A 21,386-nucleotide genomic window follows, 5' to 3' on the forward strand; every position below is an offset into this window, starting at 1 on the left:
TTTGCGCTTTTTTCCATTGCGAGTGTCAAAACAATTAAAAAATTAGGTTCACTCTGGGGATTTAAAATCGCCACTCCAATCGCCTCCCCTTCAACACGGCCTGTCCACTGCAATATTTTTTTTCTGAAAAGGACAACTATATACTGTAACATCTGAAAAAAACAATCTGGTAGTTTATCCTAGGATAAATCCTAGAAGATAGTATATCCTCTTTAAACTGCAGTTCTGACTGCATTTTTGTCACCCGTAATTCTCCCAAGCCCAGTAGTGCGACTCTTCTTTTTTTATATATGATAGTATAGTTTTTACAACTGGCAATGCTTTGGCATCACTTCGCTTTAAAAAATAAATATGACCCAGTCTCCAGCTCCTCGCCAGACGTGCCAGGCTGCGCAGGGGTTTTGAAAATAGCGCACTAGCGACACCCAGCTGGGGGGAGCGCCAGGCACCAGCTCCGATGCAGAGAGCCGTGTCCGGGCCGGGACTGAGGTGGACCTGGAGCCGTGCGCTTGTTCTAGCCGCACTTATCCTGCTGGCAATGTCTAACGACGTAGTCAGTGCAGGTGCCAAGCTGGCTTCCGTAGATTTCGAGGTATTCGGCCGCGTTCAGGGTAGGTAGCCTGTGTGTTTCCCGCCTTTAACTGCTCGCCTAGTCGCAGTAATACAGCCCGTTAGCTTGTGCCCAGCAGCAGCTGCCGTTTCCAAATTTAGACGCAGTCAAGTTTCGCTGCGACTCTGGATTTCGGGGCAAATAAGTAGATTTGACATCGCGATGCGGCACAACCCGTTTTCCCCACTAAATACTCAGGATGAGCTAGTTTTAAGTGGTTAAGGAATTTAGTGCATGTTTGTGCATCAGTGAGCCGAACTGTCGGCTTAATGCGTTTCTCAGCTGGATACTGTATATTTTGGCAAGTGTTGCAGCAGGGTCATTTGAGTTCAGTTGCTTTCTGCCTTAACAGACCGTTATTACGGGGAGTTCACTGCGGTGCTTTGCCTCGTTAACGTCTCCTTAACTGACAATGCTTTGTGTTGGCTGTATATTGCTGAAAAAGTGGACGCATTGCCGTCCCAGATTAATGCCCACTGTTAGTTTAAACACTGCGTCGCAGTCGGAAAATGACCAGCTTGTTGCCAAACGCTGACAGGCCGGCTGCGATGAAAAAGAGCGCTCGGATACAATGCTGCCCTCTACCGATGCTCCATTGATACTGCAAAACATCGACTACCTGGATAAGTAGGAACAAGTAGTAGGTTTATTCCATGCTGAAAAGAGAAGAAAGAAAACACAACGTTTCGGCCGTTTCTTTGACTTTTCTTGAAGAAGTCTCCACGGCCGAAACGTTGTGTTTTCTTTCTTCTCTTTTCAGCATGGAATAAACCTATTACTTCTTCCTTTGCAGCCTACACATGCTGACGCAGCTCCCCACCTGAACTACCTGGATAAATATACACTCTACATATACAGTACATTATATTTGCACAGGCTTCAAAGATGTATTTTATATTAATTAAAATACTGAACCCAAAACATTATATACAATCATTTAGCCTCATGGATGCCGCTTAGCAATGGGAAGATTATTGCCTTTATTTAAAGAAACCATTTTCTTTATTGCTATTAATGTTCTGCATACAACAACATAAATAAACTGGGCTGAAGTAGATCAAGTATGGAGCTGCATCGGCATGCATAGGCTGCAAAGGAACAAGTAAAGTTTTATTCCATGGTGAAAAGAGAAGAAAAGAAACACGACATTTCGGCTATCCAGCCTTGCTCAGGTGTGGACGTCTCTTTTCAGCATGGAATAAACCTTTTCTTGTTCCTCAGTAACATAAAATGCTGTCGATACATTTAAGTTCTTTTCATTTGTTTAGGGCACCTACGTATAGTTTAAATATATAATGAGCTTTTCCTCTTTCTGTTTCTTTTTGCAGGAGTCTGCTTCAGAATGGTAAGTTGGAGTGACGTGCACTGTGTTTATTTTGAACCCTGAAACACTAGGTCTCCATTCTTCCATCTTCACTCCGCCTTTCCTGCTGAGGGTCGCGGTTGCAGTAGGCCGAGAAGATCAGACCAGACTTCCCTGCCCCCAGGAACAGATCCCCAGGCCAGGCCAGGGGGGTGGCGTTCGCAGGCGAGTGCCTGGTGGCCGGGCTCAGCCCAGAAAGGCCATGCGGGGCCGTCTTGGGGGCCCACCACCTGCAAAACACAGGGTGAGGGTGGGGTGCGATGCCAGCCTAGTGACAGGCAGAAGTGGAAAGGACCTAGACACTGGGTCTCAATGATACTTGATGTTTCAGAAATATAAGACGTGCGCTTGTCTTTTACCTCGCAGTAGTCTGGCAGTACACTGGACTGGCTTTGTGTGCACAAATCAAGTAGACTTCTCCTGACTGTTCCCCCACAAACCGAGAACCGCCTTGTGGTTCTGAACATCAGCGGGTGTCTGCCAGTGTTCTGCATGCTCTCCTCCCTTTCCTGTCCCCGCAGTACACCGAGGATGAAGGCCACAAGCTGGGAGTGACGGGCTGGGTGAAGAACACCAGGCAGGGGACCGTGATCGGACAGGTGCAGGGCCCGCCCGACAAAGTCAAGGAAATGTAAGTTCGGCGCCGAGGGCTTCCCAGTTTTAGAAGCTTGTGCTCCCGCGCTGAATGAAAACAGAAGAAAATAGCTTTTAAAGGCTCTAGCTGCTGGGGTTTGGGTTTGATGAGGGCAGCTGTGGTACAGGCCACCCATGCTGTGGTCCATAAGCAGTATGCAGTGAGTGGAATTTGTGTTGGAGAACAGGACAGGGTTCCTCTTGCTCTACACTGGACCCCGACTAAGAACTGTGGAGCTCTGTGAAGAATATCGACGACTGTGTTTTTCATTGATTTAAGAACAAACATACAGTATACAGATTCATTGAGGTTTTGAAACGTTTTACATAGTCTGTATGAGAGGCAATGGTGCTGGATAGCGTATTATAATAATCTTTACACTTATATAGCGCTTTTCTGGACACTCCACTCAAAGCGCTTTACAGGTAATGGGGATCCCCTCCACCACCACCAGTGTGCAGCCCCACCTGGGTGATGTGACGGCAGCCATAGTGCACCAGTACTCTCCCCACTCACCAGCTTTCAGTGGGGAGGAGAGCAGAGTGATGAAGCCAGTTCAGAGATGGGGATTAGTAGGAGTCCATGATTGGTAAGGGCCAATGGGAAATTTGGCCAGGACACCGGGGTAACACCCCTTCTCATTATGAGCAATGCCCGGGGATATATTGAAGTACCAGTCCATTTACAGGTCAGTGTGCGGTGTGTGGGTCTGTTCTTGATGGTCATCTAACAGCCATCAGTCAGTGTACAGCACAGTGCGAGTAGCTTCCAACAGCGGAGAGGGTCAATAATGCGTTTTCAAGGTGGACACAATGGAAGTCAGAGCTGCACCCCAAAACACAAAATATTACCCTTGTCAGGTCAAGTAAGAAAGCAAACCCAGAATATGAGGCATGCACTCCTTTGCCTCATGTGAAAATACAAAATGAATAAAAATGGCATTTTTCTGAAATAAATATAGCAATTCATGAGACGTCACTATGTACTGTCTGTTTTGAGGTATGGTGTAGTAATAATAAATCAAAGCTGTCTTTCAGGGACTTAATGGTTGTGGAGCGCAGTCACTTTAGTGTAGTGATCTCTAGTGTATTGTGTAGTCATGTCTAGTGTATAGTAATGTCTAGAAGCACCAGAACCACTACTAATTCAAAAAGTCCAAACCCAGTTCTGCTCAAAATTGCAGGTAGATGTTCCTCACCATGACAGCCATTTTAATCACATGGTGGAGCAGTTTGTTTTTCTACGACAAGCCTGGCACTGCTGTAACTGACGCATCAGAAAAATTGGGTTAATCAGTGTTTACCACATGACAGCAATTGAAGATGGATGGGAGATGTATAGATCGTTAATGTAGTTTGATGCGATGGACTCAGGTCTTTAGCACAAATCATGCATTATCTATGTGTCATACAGTATATACAGTAAATGTGTACACTCTGTTATGACATAACCCAAGCCATTGCATCTGTCCATGATCAGGTAGTGGCTTGTTCCTAATCAGGGCTGTGGCAACGGCACCCTGGGTGGGATATGCCAGTGTGATGCAAGAGAACTCACACACAGGAGCACAGGGACTATGTACAGACACCAGTTTACCCTCCCGGCATGCATTTGAAGCTGGGAGGAAATCAGAGAACCCTGAGGAAACTCATATTAGTGCTCAGAAAACACACAGAAGATGCTCATATCTGTCATTAAACCCAGGGCACAAGACTGAGCCAGACCATTCCAATTAAGTAAAAACAGCATGAAAAATGACAGGAGTTTTCATTTTCTTCATTTAGTGTTATCAGTCAAAAACTGCAATACCTGATCATGTGCTTTCCGGTGCAATGCTTCAGTTGTATAAGATAAAAGCCCGTAGCTTCAAGTCTTACAGATTTTGTCAAAAAAACGTGCACTGTATTTCGGGCAGTTTCAAAACAAAACAAGCAGCATGGCAGAGAGAATGTACCGCTCAAGGAAAGTACTCTTTTCTGAATTAGCATCTCAGAATCACCTTGTCATAGCAAGCTATCTCAAGGTGCACAGCATCTGTCACAGTCTGTGAGATACAGACAGGGGAACAGCACCTCTTTGCCAGAAAATATATGCTTTTTAAAAAGAGATAATTGTGAAAAACGTACGGTAAAAAATAAGTTCCTGTCAAAGAGATATTCTTAATAAAGCCCGGTATGTCTGGAGAAATAAATGGTGTTTTCGTGCGCTACCTGAATAGCAGCAGGTTGTTTTTTCGTAAGCCACCAGGTGTCACTCTTTAGCCAGCTTCTGCCTGCGCTGTGGAACTTTCTAGAATGATCCCGTTTCCCCTTCAAGCCCTGGACTGCAAAATACACAGGAAGAAAATAGCCGACTGGGCTTGTTTTAGCTTTCCGTTAATTGTATTAGCTTTTTTTGACTCTAAGCATTTTCATTTTTCATGTCGATTTTGATGTATTAACCAGACGAACACAAACATGACACAACTAAAAGAGAACGCATTCAAGCTTAATGTCAAAATGCTTAGGAAAGCTTATGGAAACGTTCACTCGCACCCAAGAGTTTTAAAAGTACACACCTGTGAGGGTCACATAATATGATAGTATGTAATTAAGAGCATGCATCAATAAACCGCGCTGAGGGAAAGTTATTTCGTTCACAGCCATGTTGCAAATACAGTACTTTCCATCACGATAGGTATGTTGATGTCTTTTTCAGATATTTATCATATGCGGGGATTCTGTTTTATTTTACATGCCTCCAGTTAAAAAAATTAAATATATTTTGAAAAACAACTCTCCTTTTATTTCCCGAGTATTTTTAAACCCCGACTGTTTTTAATTTCCCGATTAAATAGGTAAGTTAAGAAACTGCACCTGCTCCAGTCGTTATAAGGTTGAACAGTATAAATCAGCCCTGGCTTTGCTTTTTTTTTTAAACTTTGCTCTCCCTGCAGTGCCTTCTGTGAAACTGACCTGATTGCTATACACACATGCACAAGAAAAAACTATAACAGTGACAATACTTTTATAAGTAAATGTCTGAGCATTTTTTAAAAGACTATTAAAACCAAAGATAAAGTTTATGAGAACATGAGGTGAGCTGGTCAGCAAATTTTAGACTCGGTGAACTCGCACTCCCAGAGTCTCTAATGGATCTGGCCAGTGCGTTCCACAATCATGGTGTTGTACAAGACACCTACTGTGCAGTTTCTAGTCTTTAGCAGAATAAAAAAAAAGATTTGATTTTAGATTAAGTGCTGGGTTGCTATCATGCAATAAATCTTTAAGATAAACCTGGAGATTCCTATTAACTGGCCTCACAAAATTCCTCGCATTTACTTCCAGTTGGGATTCTTGTGGAGATGTGTAATACTGCGCACAGTGCCGGCTGTTGTTTGGGAAGTGACTCAGAGTGACCAGCTCAGCCTGGCAGCAGTACTCTGCATGTGTGTGAGTGATTTCGAATCGCAGACCCTTCATCTTCCCCCCAAATCTGCTGTGACACTGCCAGTCAGCTGCTGTGGTTTCACACAGAAACAGGCTGCTGTCGTTCCACTGAAAACAGAAAGCCTCAGTCCATTTTAGATTGAAACGCTGTCTTCCATTTGATGTGCCTGGGCTGTGTAACAGTTGGCAATTAATCACTCTTTGATCCACAGTATTGTTGAAATGCGCAGGTCTCTCCCATTGAGAGTGTCCAAGATCCAGAACATCTACTACTCAGATTGAGAGGGGGTGTGGAGAACGCTGTTCCCCTTGTTAAAGGAAGCACAAAGCGTCCCCCTTCTCACAAGAAGTGGTCCCATTCGTAGGCGCCTTCCCCTTCTTAAAAAATATTGCGTGAAAGTAGTGCTCACCTTGTGAAAAGACAGGCAATGATTTCACATGGGGAGAGCAACAAGTTCACTATGCCCTGGTGCCTGGTCTCTTCTTATATGTTTTGTGGAGCTTGGACCCCATATTGTTTTTCTAGCTGTGCCCTCTGCCACGATCTGGGTCCGGACGTCTCTTCTGAAGGAGCCGTTCCTCTCCTGGGCTTCGCCGATGACAGCAGTATGCAGAGCAAATTAGATGACGAACTGCAGCTTTGCCCATTCGGATGTGTGCCTGGTCTCGATCTGCAATGTGATTTGAATTATTTCAATCTGGCCCGCTTTGGGGTGGATTCTGACAGCAGATCCCACGGGGAGTTTCGGGGAAGGAGATGGAGTGCAGCTTTGTTATTGGGGTGTGGGGGAGAGAAAGTGTAGGGACTGGCGGGCGCTGGAGCTCATGCAGATGACATAAAGCTCGAGGACGACTGAAACGTAATCCAGACGGGAGGAGGCTTGTAACCCAAGCGGCTGAGGGCTTTTCGTTGCAGAGGCATGACCTTATTGGAGTGTTTCAGATTCCAGTGTCGGGACCCTCTAATCGCTGGGTCCGGGTAAAAGAATCCAGATGTGGCTGTGCGTCTCGCGGTGAGAGATCCTGTGCTCTCGTTTCAAGGAGTTACATTTGGTGTTCATACAGTGCCTCCCACCCGAAAGCATTCCAAGGCTTTTCACAAATGCAATACTACAGAGAGCCCCATTTACGGGAAGGTCATGCATACGCAAAACACCAAGCAGACGCAGGAGCTGTTAGCCGGGCCTTGTGCATTTATAATATCTGTCAGATTTATATCAGGGGTAAAGGTGGAGTTGCAAATGTGACTTTTTGTCATTTGTCATTAGCAGTTGAATCAAAGTTTCGACTTAATCCAGACCCTAAGAAACCTGCTTCGTTGTGGCCGTGGAGGAACTCAGTGGTGCTTTATCATCTCAGATTACTGATCTAAGAAAGCAAGCACTTAAGAAGACCCCTCAGAGTGAAAGTGCTGCTGCAGTGGAGAAGTGTCTTAATGCACGATGCTGATTAACCTCTCCTGCACACTTCCTGGCAGTCCTGGCTGTGTTTTCTGAAAATATTTTAATGCACTTGCAAATCTTCCCATAGTAACATGTCCTAAATGGATCTTTTAATGGGAAAATATTGTACATTTCGATTCTCCGGATCGTTCTTCAATGCCAAGCGGTAGGCTTTAAACGATTGCAGTGCTTTGACACAGCAGATTCAACTCCACGTTCGGAATCCTCTCTCTCTAATTAAAGTGTGTGCGTGCTGAGTCACGTCAGTAGCTAGCTGTCGCCGGGATTTCCCAGTTGGTGCACCAGTGGCTCAATGCTGCGAGGGTTAGTCAGGCAGGGCACTGTCCTCTTCCGGTGGAAAACAAAACCCTGGGAGTTGGCGCCAGTGAGAGACAGACACCTCCTCCAATCAGGGCTGAACCTCCTGTATGTCACCAAGGAGCTTCTATGTGAATCAAAAAAGGAAAGGCTCGGTAGCTGGAAGGGGGTTCGAGAAGCCTGTCTGCTCTTCCTTATTATCCCCCTGTGGTTCGCTGTGAGCGGAGACATCAGGATTCAAAAACAAACCTGTCTGGCTGAAGCTTCTGTCTAAAAGCTACTTACATTTGTACCCATTTAAGCAGCTGGGCATTTGACTACAGCAATGTGAGTGAAGTGCTGTGCTCGAGGGTACAACACCTGGGATTTGACCCTCAACAAGAAGTCGTAGACCTGGCCTATGTGTTGCTCATAGCATTAAAGGCAAGCACTGGGTTTCATGGGTACTGTGCCAATTGAGGTGGGGAGGGGCCAGGATCTAAGGCGGGGTACAAAAAGGAGGGTGGAGGCAGCGAGTGTCGTCAGTCTGGAGCCCGAGTGTAGTGAGTCTGGCACCGGCTCAGGGGGCAGACTGTAACAGCGAGCTGGCTGCCAGGGAAACAATCATTCTGGGCCCCCTCGGCAATAGGCTGAGTCCACTGACACAGATGAACAAGCTGGACTCAGCCCATCCTGGACAAGCAGCTGGGGTGTAACCAGTCTCTCCTGACTTGTTATTGGCCTCGGCAGCCCTGGCAGAAACATTCTGGAACGACACTGGAGAAACACTGGAAAAGGATGTGGAGTGAGTACACCATAAATTAAGGCGAAGTTCGACTTGACGCCCATTTATCGTTAAGGTCAGGTTTTAGTCTAAAAACAAACAGAAACACAATCAATAGTTTTAAGGGTTTTTCTTTTCTTGCATGAGTGCGTCACTGCTGTAAAATCTGGGCTCTAGACACGTATTACACATCACAACAGTCTGAGTATCCAGTCCCATAATTACTCTGAAGGCATTTGTCATGTTGCTGGCTGTGGGTTTTAGTAGAACAAGAAGAGGCTTGTTGGGCACTTTTCCATTCAGTGCTGTGAAGAGTTCTCACAGCTGTAAATGGGACCCTTGTATCTAGGGTGAAGGGTTATGGCTCTGCTCTTGATGTTCGTCAGCCATTTCCTCCAGTCATTTTTGAAAAGCTGATGAAACAAAGGAAGACCTGATACAGATATGGCCAAGGCAGAACTCCCCCGAAGTACACCCCAATTAGTGTGAAGCGACGAGGTTATCGGAGTTTTGAGCATATTAAACAGGACATTTTCAGGCATGGTTGAAAATGTAGTTGCAAATCCTTGATTAATCCACACATCTAAAATTGATAGTTCTCATTATCAGCTGTAAAATGAATAACATAATTAGCATTTTTAAGGAAACACTAGTGAAATACTGGCAAGTTCCTTAATAGTTTACTCCTGTATCACTGTGAGCGTTAGAAAACATTTTGAGTTTGGTAGCAACAGAGGAGTTTGGAGAGTATGTCCAGGTGCTAAATTTAAGATAAGAACACTTTATTGGCCATATATAATTTCTTGTATTAGGAATTCATCTTTTTTAGGATAGCCCAACTTACTCTCCATGAGACACACAGACAGAGAGAGAAGATAGGGGTCAGAGCACAGGGTCAGCCATTTATACAGCACCCCATGGAGCAGCTGGGGTTAAGGGCCTTGCTCAGGGGCCCAACGGAGGAGGATTCCTCCGCCAGCCGTGGGATATGAACCAGCAACATTCCAGCCACAGGTTCAGATCCTGAGCCACAGAGCCACTGCACCGTCCTGATATTGATTATTCAGATTGCTAACTAAGGCACAGTCAAAATCAAACGCTGACCCATTTGTCAATAACAGATTTTGAATCTAGTGTCTCATAGTGTTTTTTGTTTGTTAGCAAGATGCCTTTTCCTTCTATGCAGAGGAATTCTGCCACATACTAGTGGGTTTGGAATTTGTGATTGTCGGCTCATTCAAAGTTTTGGTTCCGGCCTAAGTGCCGAATCAAAATATAGAACACTTTAAAGACAACCAGACAGATGTTATTATAGCTCTGTGTTCTCACTTTCACATGGAATAGTGTGGGGATCTTTCTCCACCTGAGGAATAGGTCACGAAGATTTCATCAGGACTTGCTGAGACTGACACATGCCACTCTGTAGAAACAGAGTAAATCTGATAATCTAGTCTTCTTGCAGTGTTGACAAGAGTGTTTTCCAAGGCAACACTACCCCGAGAAATTGGATGATCAATTAAGTTAGAATGTGGAAGAGGAAGTCAAGCCTTTTAAATGAAAAACAATATTATGCTGTGATTCTGTTTCCTAGCCCTCCATGGCCTGGGGCAAAAGTACAAGCTGATGCCTCAAAAACTTTTTTGGATCATCAGCTTTGGGATCTATTTGTGCTCTTCAGCATTTGTAGTGTGTCTTCAACTGAAGATGTGGCCCCACCGCACACTGGTTGACTGTTAAAAGGTGGAACAGCATTGTTGTCCACTACTGTGGATATTTGTTTAATTCCAGCTCGAACGGCCAAAGATTCGCTTGTGGCTGTCTCAGTTTTATGAGATGCTATTTTGATTTTCTTGGTCATTTCCTGGCAGCTGCCTGGAAGGAGGTTATTTGTCGAAACAGCTTTCACTGTGATGCTTAATTCACGTGGCAGATTGCGTTGACAGAAGAAATAAAAACAGGATGCATTATGGGGGGATAAATCAACCAGAATCACTTCATTATTGACATAACTGGACCAGTTTAACAGCTTCTCCCAGATGCTGAGGTTCTGGTACTTTGAAGACACCGGCAAAACCTCAACATCAGCCCTCCAATACCAGTCTTGGGGAAATCTGCTCCAGGAAGAGAATTTACTACCTAAAGCTTGACACCTTTTAGGATTCGAGTGCTGTGTTCTAAAATGTACAGCGCCACTGGGTGCCTGGTTTTAGTTGCTGACCTTGAGAGCTTTCATTTTTTTGTGGGAATCCACTGTCTCTCTCAACTCTTTCAGGATGATTACCTTTTACACCCCAAGCTTTCCAAGTGCTGACCCGTGCCTTGAGAGTTAATTTGAAAAGAAATTCTCTCTCCCTTTGGGGCTGTCTCAGTTCTCTGTTTATTTGATATACAGCAAGTGTATTATCTTCACAATAAGAATGCGAAAAGGTGTTTTCTTCACAGCATGCCAAAATATAGTTGTTGGTCTTCCTCATGTGCTGTTTCATGTCATGCAGTGAAAAGAACACCATTCTCTCAAGAGTTGCTGTGCACAAATTTAGTCAAGCCCAATAAAGCAAATCCAAAAGGATAACTATGCTTTGCAGAAGAGAGAACTGCCACTGTCTCTATATTCCTTTTCCACTCTGTGGAATCCCTATTAATATTTTATGCCATGTAGTAGAGCTACAGTACACATCTCTCCTTTTGCAGATAATAGGGAAATTGATTGGGTGATAATTAATTAATGACCCTGCAAAACCTGTAAGGGAATTCTCATGAGATGAAAGATTTGTTTTTCGGTCGACAAAAATCAAGCAGATTTTAAAAGAAAGTGACAAGGCAGAATCTTTAATGATCAAATCTTCTGAGGAGGCACTTCTGCGATTTGCAGCAGCTCAAATAGGATCATATTCGTTAAACATTTACGACCATACTATGTTTCCCCTCGTTTTTTCCTTTCCTGATAGAAAAATAACACAGCGGAGCTGTGTCAGGGTCCTGTTTAGATGAGAAATGTTGGGTTGTTTGTTTTAAGTCAGCAGTAAAATTATTCTGGTAGAAAAAGAAAAGGCTTCTCAAATGAGGCCATGGCATCAATCCGAATCTTGAGTGTGGTGGTGATTGTGGAGAATTCTGGGAAACGTGAGCGAGGCCCAGCAGTTTACTAGCGCCCCTCTTTCCTGTGAAGGATGTGTTTTATTGAGGTTAAGAACAGTCACAGTCCTCCTCTCTGGTCATGTGGTCTAGCTGCACACAGTACCCACTGCTGCTGCCTAGGAAACTGTCCCTGTGCTGGTAAAACAGGGATTTAAAATCTAATAATTTAATTAGATGTTGTCAATGTGGAAGCCTGGAAGAAAACCTCCATTTTCTGCAATCAAAAGGCTCCACACTTGTTCACACTTTTTTCATATTTAAATGTCTTTCTTGTTACCTGATCAATGTACTAAAGAATCAAAATCAATGTACTCTTGAATTCACCAGTGAATAAATTCTGTCATTCATTTATTCATTTTACTTTCTGCAAATATGGAATGCAATGCACTGAAAAGAAGCCCCACCCGATGGTATAGCCTGTTTAAGAGGCACTGGTAATGTTTTTAACCTGTTGTGCTGTACAAACTGGGGTGTTAATGCAGAGGAATGACAGAAAAATCAATCATTGGTCTTTTACTTCTAATAAGCGCAGATATGAGGGAGCACGCTGGTCACTGTGCTTTGCTGTTGGATGTATGGTGGAAAAAGCTTAGGAGAGTTGTCACGGATGTCGGAAGGGCAAGCCGTGGAATGGCCAGGAGAGCAATAAAGACCCTATGCGTAGCGGTAAAAGGGGCAACACGCAGGTTAGCCCAGGCTCAGGGGGTCGGACGATGTCACTATAGAAACCTATGCCCTCAGGCCGCAGACAGGAGCAGGTCTCAGGACATCTGTACCCTCAATGCTGAGCCAGGAGCAGAGCAGACACAGGAAGTAAATAGGCTCCACAGCGGAAAGACATGAATAATCACAGGGAACTAGAACAGGACAGAAGTAGAGCGCCCTCTAGGTGTACTGGGTGTGACCATAGCGTTGTGAAACTATTTTTATAGATAGATTATAAATGTCTGAAAAAATATATAGGTAATAAAATTAAAAGATTAATCAATAGATTTTAACCATTAATTAGTTTTTTATTTAACTGCATTTCAGGTGCACTTTGAAATGTTTATAGTATGTCAATGTGCAATATATCCAAATGTTTTTTACAGTGAATTTCACTGCAGTTTCAAATGTTTCCAAAGTGGCAATATGTACTATCATGTACTTTTAGGATATTTTGTTCATATATATCTTTTCCAAAAAGATACATCAGTCCTTCCTTCTTGCCTTTCCTGATCTTCAAACCAGCTGAAAAGTGCAGTGTTTCACTGACAAGCTGATGTGTTTTTCAGAATACTACTCTACTTTTCATGTGCACCTCCATCCAGTCGAGTTAGACTTTTCTGGAGGTGATTTTGCACATGTGCCAGTAATCCAGAGCTTTTCTGCTCAGCTGTATTACTTACTTGTATTACATTTTTATTGGACTCAATATCTAGGGGCTTATTAGTTGCCATTTTCATTTAGATCTGCCAGTTGCTCTTAATCTCTGGAGCCCACAACAGCAGCAACAACATCTCCTCTAAGAAGACTTATGGCCCTAGCCTGATCAGGTCTGGTGCAGAGCAGCAGTAATGCCCGGTACAAGAGTTCACCCGTCAAAAGTCCAGCTTCTAAACAGAAAACAAAGCAGAACTCAACGGGGCGAGCTTGTTGTGCGTGGTTATTGAAGCTAGATAATTAAGATCAGTCATCAGGAAAACAGGAATTGGTTGTCTTTGCCCGTCACAGTTTGCTGCTCTGAGCTCGGTCTGCAGACTCTTGCAAGACATCCTTGTTGTGGAGTCGACCCGTTGTCGCGCAGACCAAATTTAGCATCGCAGCTCTCAGAGGAGCCTGTGACCCAGTTGCTTTTCACTCCAGCAAGAAGCAGAATTACCACCAGGCTGAACGAGACAAGAATCAGGGAGCCCTGTTCAAGGGACGCCACTCGTTTTTCTCCCTTCCTCCATGCGAGAGCCAGGTGAGGCAGCCAGCCCACGGGCTGGGCATTGATTGCTGTCTGGAGGGATCGAGCGGATGACTTTGATGGCTTTCCAGACACAGGCCGATCCCTACGGGGAGCTGTCCCCGAGGCCCGGCTGCACCGCTGCTAAACTACGAGAGTTCCTCTCAACAGGTGTCGGCCGTGGAGCACCCAGCTGTTTGTCAGGCTGAGACACTAACGTGAAACAACTTGCGGTCCTTCCTTTGTTGGGGACAACTCTCTCCAAATAAAAATCAGCTTTGTGGCACAGCTCCTGGAAGAGGCATGTTGACCCTCATCTGTAAACTGTGAGGCAGAAGAAAAGGTTTGCAGGACACCGTTGAGTTAAAACACTACTGGAGCTCGTGTCTCTTAAACAGGCTGTAGCACTAAGTGGAGCTTCTTCTCAGTGCATTGCATTCCAATTGCAGGCAAGATACTAGTTCATCATTCTGGGGCTGTGGAGTTAATGTGTCAGCTTTTACCGCGTATCTCAGCTGCTCTGTCCCCTTAACTCCTCTGGCGGCCCATGCTTTTTTTGGAAAAACAAGCCTTTTGGTTGAAAAGGAGGAAATTTGGTAACATCCAGCACATAATTGACTTGTAATGCTGTTGGTTGCTGTTATGCATAATTTCAACATAACGGGAAAAGCCTTTACAGTGGTCATTGTTTTAGCATTCTCTACTGCAGTTGTGAGGATTGTTAAAATGCACAGCCATGGACAAAGTGTCACAAAACAATTAGCTTTTTGTTGATTTCTGAGATGAGACTCAGAGACAGTAGTAGTTGTATTATTAGTAGTAGCAGGGGTGTAAGTCTGTTCACAATACAGACATCTCCACAAAGCAGTGGCCTTGAAATGTGCCCAGACCAGGTGACTGATAACAGACACTTTCTGTTTCAGCTGCTCTGTTCATGTTACAATCGCCCACCTGAAACCCCAAAGTACTGCACAGTGCTCTCAGTGCCCACTGGTCACAACACTTCGGCTCAGGGACTCTGACAGCAGAACCCATTATTCTCTGCTTGGCATTCATCTTTTAAAGGGTGTGTCCCCCGCGTTGAAGTGGCCTTACGATTCAACTTTGGGTTTCTCATGTTGTTCCAAGCAACACATAATTTGCAGAGCGCATTCATTTATGAAAATGCCAACACAAATAGTCAAGCTGTGTTTCTGCTTTACTTAGTGGTGCTTCAATATTTCTGCTTTTTAATATGTAGGAAGGAGAGGGGGGAGCACTTTTTATTTCTGCTTCCTTTCTTGCTGAGGGGACAGCTGTAATTGCTGGGAGACAGATTCCATGGAGCTGCAAAGCAGCCTCGATGCTGAGTAGCTTTCGTGTAGGCTGCTGACTCTGAAATAACAGGAATCTAAATATTTACAGTTCATTAATATTTAAACTCGCAGATTGAGCATGATGGGAATCTGGCTGCTTCTGCGCTGAGACCAGCTTCATCTGAGATCCTTACTGGTATTCTCTGTAAATTTCCTGGTGGGCAAAAGGCTTTTGTTAAAGAACAGGGAATGGCTGGCTTGCACTAAAAACCACAAAAAAACAGCAGATTGCAGTGGGCTCATTGCTTGAACCTGCGTACTTGTGTGAGCGTTCTGGCGCACTAGGGCTGCCGTCGCATCATCCAGGTGGATGCTGCACATTGGTGGTGGTGTTGGGGAGTCCCCATTCCCTGTAAGGCACTTTGAGTGGAGTGTCCAGAAAAGTGCTACATAAGTGTAAGCAATTATTGTGTGTGCAGTGTATCTGCATGTATCTAATCAACTCTGGATTGCTGTCCCCCACCTTCGGTGTAATTGGCTTGGCTCAGCTGATAAGGCTGATTTTTCCAAGTCCTTTCCTTAATCTAAAGAGACGCACTGAGTATGCCCCCTACTGCTTGGACAGGCTTGCTGGCAGACATCCAGAGCCTTGGGTCGGCTGATGAAAGTGGTGCTCAGGATTAGTCTTGCAGAGGGTAATTCCGACCACTTGTCTCTTTCTGCGCTGCAAGGGGGCCAAGATGTTGTTCCCCTCAATCCCTTGCCTGTTTACGAGCAGACTGCTGTCTACAACACAACACAACACAACACAACATCACTTTACTAGCCCTATACAGTATCCTGGAAATGGGTTGACAAGCTCCAAATCACTGGCACTGGGAGTACTAAGTCACCATCTATCCCTTTTCTGCAGTATTGTATTCACTGTCATTTCTCTGCCAGCTAATTATAGCACACAGGCAAAGGTAGCAATGTTGGTTAGACAGGTTATTCTACTAGTCTTTCAAATGGGAAGAGTTAAAGTTTATATATAGTTTTGCTACAGCTTGCCTATTCAATTGCCTTAAAATAGCCATGGAATTCTAAACCAAAAAAAAACTTTGGTAAATGTTTTCACTGCTGCCTGTTATTAGAGGAGAAACTCAGAAAATTAATCCAGCACACTGTCCCTGTATTCGGGAGGGTTGCTGACAGAACTGATTTTAGATTGTAAAAAGAATCATCATGCAGAATATCCATTACCCTGCTCTAAATATGCACAATACCATCAATCTGGTGAATCTGGGTTTTTGAGCCCAAAGACAGAGTATTGGTAGATTAGTTTTGCAATTTTTAAAGCATGTTAAAATAAGTTGCTATTATGCATCATAGTGTATATTGCATTATGGGTCTTTTTCCAGAAAATATGCTGTGGATTTCTATCATGCATTGTATTTGTGTGCATGCTCTACAGAGAAGACAAATCTCCAAATGCTTCCATTTGCACTTAAATATTTCATGATCATTTCTGCAGAGGCCGAATTGTCAGCTGATCTGTGCCGCATAAAGGGAGTTGTTTTCTTTACCACGGACGTGTGGACATCAGGAGGTGTCCAGGAAACTGCTTCTTTTTTCGAAATTAGAAAAAAAAAACATTGTCACAGAAGTAAGCTGAAAATCGGATGACCTGTGATAGTTCAAAGGCCTGTCTGAAAACTGTGCACAGACCGTGGAACAGGTGCTCGTCTGCAAACCCTTGCTACTACCCAGTTCTTCAGAAGTATCACATTGTAACCATACAATACATAACATTGACAAAGACAGGATACAGGTATACATCCTTGGTTAGCATTTTCACAGAACACCATCAGTCACTTTAAAAATAAAGGACACGATCCTTGACTAAATGATTTATGAGTCAATTTTTAAAGTGTAATTATTTATATTCCTATGTGCTAAGGAAAGGCGCACTATTGCTATTATCGACTGTGTCTGAAGTATACATTCCAAAAATCAGGTTTAATAATTATTTAACCACATTCAGAAGATACTGTGTTTAGAAAGACTTGTTTGTCTTTCTAAAGATATTACCTGTTGCGATCATTTAAATAGATGTCAGAGCCCTTTAGTGTAGATCCTGTTTGTTCTTTGTTTAAAAAGATTTGTATGTGTCTTAAACATATACATCAAGCTGACCTGAAGGGAATTACCTGCTACTCGGCATGTGTCTGCTATTGCAAGTTGTTTCCCTGGAGGTCTGAACAATGGAACGTCTTTCCTGAGAGACAATGGTAGGTGCTCAAGCCCCGCATCAGATGACCCAGCCATTGTCTATTGAAGTACCTGGGGGATGTTATTTTCATCACTTTCACAGTGAAAGTTCATTTTTAGAAAGTCAGCAGTAGAAACAATGTACAATGGAAGGGATATCCTGGACTTTTTATGTACTATCAATTCTTGTGATGATGCCACAGTGCTTGAATAATATGAACATGTAAGATGCTTGGCTTCTAATTGCATTATGGAAATGTGGAAGCCGTATTAATTAATTGCATTTATTTAAAAAAAAGTGTTTTAAACAAGAGAGGGGGATCCACTTCATCCACTGCTGAAGTGCAACCCCCCGTCACTGAGAAACTGGAGGGGTGAGATACTGCTTCACCATCTGAGTTAAGCAGAAACTTTGGAGAGGTCAGTTTCGACAAGACCAGAGTGGACTTTCACCAGGAAGCTGCCGTTACCCCTCCGGCCAAGTGTGCCATGGGATATTTAATGGACGTCAGGACCTTGGTTTAATGTCTCATCTGAAAGACGCCACTGCCTACAGCACAGTATCCCCAGTCATCACACTGGGGTTTAGGTTTGGAAATTCTGAACCAGTGGGAAGACCACCACCTACTGGTCCATCAACTCCTCTTGCAGTAGCAACCAGGTTTTCCTTGGAGGCCTCGCATTCCAGTACTGGACCAGGTTCAGCCTACAAGAAAGCACGGACGGTGTTCGGCTTGCAGCATGGAGTGCTGAAAGGGTTTAGTGGAATTCCATGTTCTTGCAGGCCGTGTGGACACCAGCTCCAAGAGGGCTGGATGGAGATGATTCCTCTTCCTTCTCTCCCAAGGATCCGATAAGTCTGCATGCTCCCCGTTTTTTGACTGAGAACTAAAGTGCTGAAGCACTTAGCGGACACTAATCAAGAAAAAATTCCTCTAAAGAAGGGTGCCCTGTTATTCCCAGGATTATCTGCCTGAGGGAAAGTGACACAGCCCCAGCCAGGTGTTAATGGTGGAGGAGAGAAGAGAAGTATTTTCAGAGAGCATCCCGCGCTTGAAGGGACACTTAGCAGCAACAAAAACAGAATCTTCCAGCTAGTCATGAAACCTCCTGCAATTCTTTTTTTGGCAAAGTCTAAACAGAGGGACCTTAACTATCTTTATTACCAGCTGCACTGTTCTCTCTGCAGTCTTCTCTCTGGTAGCCCAAGGCAGGCACAGTGTTGCTTTTATCAGTCCAGTCTGTTGTCAGCAGAGACACTCTGAATCTTTTTAGAGGTCAGTGAATAGAGCTGTAGTGATAACGTCTCCACCACTTGCACCCAAATTGCACTGCGGTTTACTTCCACCTTTACCTGTGTCCACTTTCTTGCGCACCTTGAAGCATTTAAATGGGGCGATATGATGTTTCTTTCTTACAATTGATTATGAGCTTCGTCATGGTGGATCAGAATGGGGAGTACAACTTCCTCTGATATTCTACTATTATTAAAAATTACTATTAAAAAGTAAATAGCGGTTGAGATGGTGGAAAATGTTTTTTTTTAGGACTGAAGTCCACGTCAAGTGCTCACAGGTATCGTGAAAGCAATAAGGTCCACTACCTGGTTTCTCTTCAAAGCTGAAGATTTTTTTCACGAAAACTAGACTGAAAGTTCATTTTTTGAAAAGTGATGTTTGTTGCATGAAAAGTAAACTTGTTTAGACAAGCCACTTCTTCCTGACAGCAGCTTTAGTCCGCACGTGGGTAGATGGAGATGTAGCGCGAGGCCGATCAGCGGGGGGTGACTGCACTTTCCACAGGACTTGGTGGAGCTGAGCGCTGTACCACATGGTGCAGGGAGAGGGCCAGACTGCGGGAACTCGTGTGACCAGGGGCTGATTCTGACTCCCACAAAGGCAACCTCCTAAACACCTGAGGACCATCTTCACCACATTCTTTCTGAAACTGGAAAACACTGGAAAGCTGATCGCTTAAGACTTTTTTGTCCTAGCGTTTACAAAGCTTACTCAGGTGGATTTCAGGACCAAAGAGTGAGCTTCTGGTTCTTGATTAAAGTATCTGGAAAAAGCACAATTAATACGCTTAGTAAAAACTAAGAAGTTTAACCTGGTCTTCATCAAATTCGGGAAAACTTTTGTTATGGAATAAGTTTGGAATATTAAACTTCTTAAAAAGCTAAGAAAAGAAATAGCAGCTGACATAAGTGGCATGACTGGAATCCTAGCTCTTAGTCTACAACAAGTGGATAAGATGACTGTGTGTTACCTTGTTACCTTTTCTGCATGTGAGATTTAGAGGCTAAAGTTTAGTACTCTGTTTGCCCTGTGCTACATTGACTGATTCACAACCCTCTGATTCCATCACCTCTCATCCAATGCTTCCAGAATGTGGTTAACTGCCATAAGAATGTGGTAGTGTTCTTAGTTTAATGAGCTCTGTTAAGGTAAGCCTGAGTAATATTGTGTCATTTCTAGATTTTCTAGTCTTTACTAGAAACTGGAAATTTAATTTTCAGTTCACAAATAGAGTGAAAAAACATTTTTTTGAGGAAATCAAGGACGGGGTGTGCTGTATGCTAAAACACATGACATTTTGGGGTGCAAGCCTGTGTCTCCTAAAACTTAAATAAAATTTTGACAGAATACTAAATATGGCTTACCTGAAAAAGGGATTCCTTTGATGAATTAACTCCCAAATGGGCTAGATGCGATGAATAGCCCCCTCGTTGGAAATCTTTCTTATGTTGTTAGGGTTTTATTTCTTTTTAAAATCAGCAGGAAGCTGAGGAAGATAATTTAACATTCAATCATTTAGTAAGGCATGACTTGCAGTGATCTCCTGTACATAGTATGTATATAGATGCCATGTAAACTAACAAATTACCTTTTACAGTTTTTCCAAACATACTGTATTAATGAATTAAAAAATTAACCCCTCATACAAGATTGTAATTGTGTCTGAGTCAAATTATCCTGGAGCGCAATGGCACAGTTTTATCCAACGCTGGAATTTCTGAATGACAGGGACGATGAGGAGTGATTCCAGCTGATGAGCAGCTCTACTGCAGTGATCAAGAGAGGACCCCAGGCCTGCAGGGTAACAGTGAAATCTGGTTCTCTCCACAGGAAGGTTTGGCTCAGCAAAGTGGGGAGTCCCGGCTCACGGATCGACCGGGCTGTGTTCTCCAACGAGCGGGACATCTCCAAGCTGGAGTACAAGGGATTCAACACGCGATACTGAGCCCAGCCTCTCCACCCAGAGCGCAGCAGACCAGGAGGCCAGAGTTTCATCGTCCCTGGAAAAGTGCATGAGTATTCTTTAATGAACAAGCCAAAATCATCAGCAGTCTTCAGTGTTACTCAAGCAATCTTATATTTTACTCATTGCACTCCCCATGTATTTTAAACTGAAGGAACCTTAAAGAATTAATCTAAGTCCCTTCTGTGCTTAATATCTGAGTGCCTGTTTTATGAAATCTCCACCCTCTAATCTATTCCATGCACACTTGGACTAACAACATCTAATGTTACAGCTACCCTGTTAGAAGTCTGAAACAAGTATGTAAAGCTGGTAGAGGAATCCAAGGTTGTGTTTCCTATTAGGCTGAATTTTTCCAAGTGTTTGTTGATGTTATTTAGGTCAGTTGATTTTAGCCTGCGATGATAAGACTTAGATTCTCCTTCTGCTCTGTTACTTAATTTTTGTAATCTTTTGTTTATTTTTAGATTAACAGCTGGTTTGTTTAAGACGTATCCCATTATATATGTTGCAAACTGAGCAGGCCGGTAATTCAACAAAAGCAAGCAGGAAAATAAATTTAAGACACTGGAACGTGACATGGTGTATTGTACATTTTGTTTTGATAGAGAGGTTTTTCTATACATGGTTATTTTAGGAAATATGCCACTGAAATGACAAATTTCTTTCCAAGGAGGCATTTTTTCAATGAATCTTGTCCCTGGAACTCATATTGATATTTGCATGAATTTCTTCAGAACTCTTTCTCCAATAGAGATGAAAAACAGAAGTCATCATCATGAGCAACCACTGCCCTCATCATCATTATCAACTTCTTGTGTCTCAGTATTGGAGAACAATTGTTGTTCCCCACTACCTTTTCAGTTTTTATTTTTTAACATCTTAAGAAAAGTGAAAAAGTTTTTTTTTCATAAAATTTCTTGACACGTTCACCAATGTACTGTTTTTCTGTTG

The 21,386-nt window shown here is 43.5% G+C and overlaps 1 protein-coding gene across 1 annotated transcript; it reads left to right on the plus strand.

Moving 5' to 3' along the window:
- The first annotated feature begins 427 nt into the window (after nucleotides 1-427).
- acyp2 (acylphosphatase 2, muscle type) lies at nucleotides 428-21,008 on the plus strand. Its single transcript, XM_088934398.1, has 4 exons — nucleotides 428-611; nucleotides 1,939-1,955; nucleotides 2,495-2,604; nucleotides 20,300-21,008. The coding sequence occupies exons 1-4, from the start codon at nucleotides 458-460 to the stop codon at nucleotides 20,412-20,414; spliced, it is 396 nt and encodes a 131-aa protein (XP_088790524.1). The 5' UTR covers nucleotides 428-457; the 3' UTR covers nucleotides 20,415-21,008.
- The last annotated feature ends 378 nt before the right edge of the window (nucleotides 21,009-21,386 follow it).

This window comes from Atractosteus spatula, chromosome 15 (genome assembly GCF_055471065.1).
Source record: "Atractosteus spatula isolate fAtrSpa1 chromosome 15, fAtrSpa1.hap1, whole genome shotgun sequence".
Lineage (NCBI taxonomy): Eukaryota > Metazoa > Chordata > Actinopteri > Semionotiformes > Lepisosteidae > Atractosteus > Atractosteus spatula.

Excerpts from the sequence above, each read along its gene's own strand:
- acyp2 (XM_088934398.1), top strand. The coding sequence starts at position 458 with ATGCAGAGAGCCGTGTCCGGGCCGGGACTGAGGTGGACCTGGAGCCGT. Across the intron at positions 2,605-20,299 it reads CCCGACAAAGTCAAGGAAAT|GAAGGTTTGGCTCAGCAAAG; the intron begins GTAAGTTCGGCG and ends TTCTCTCCACAG.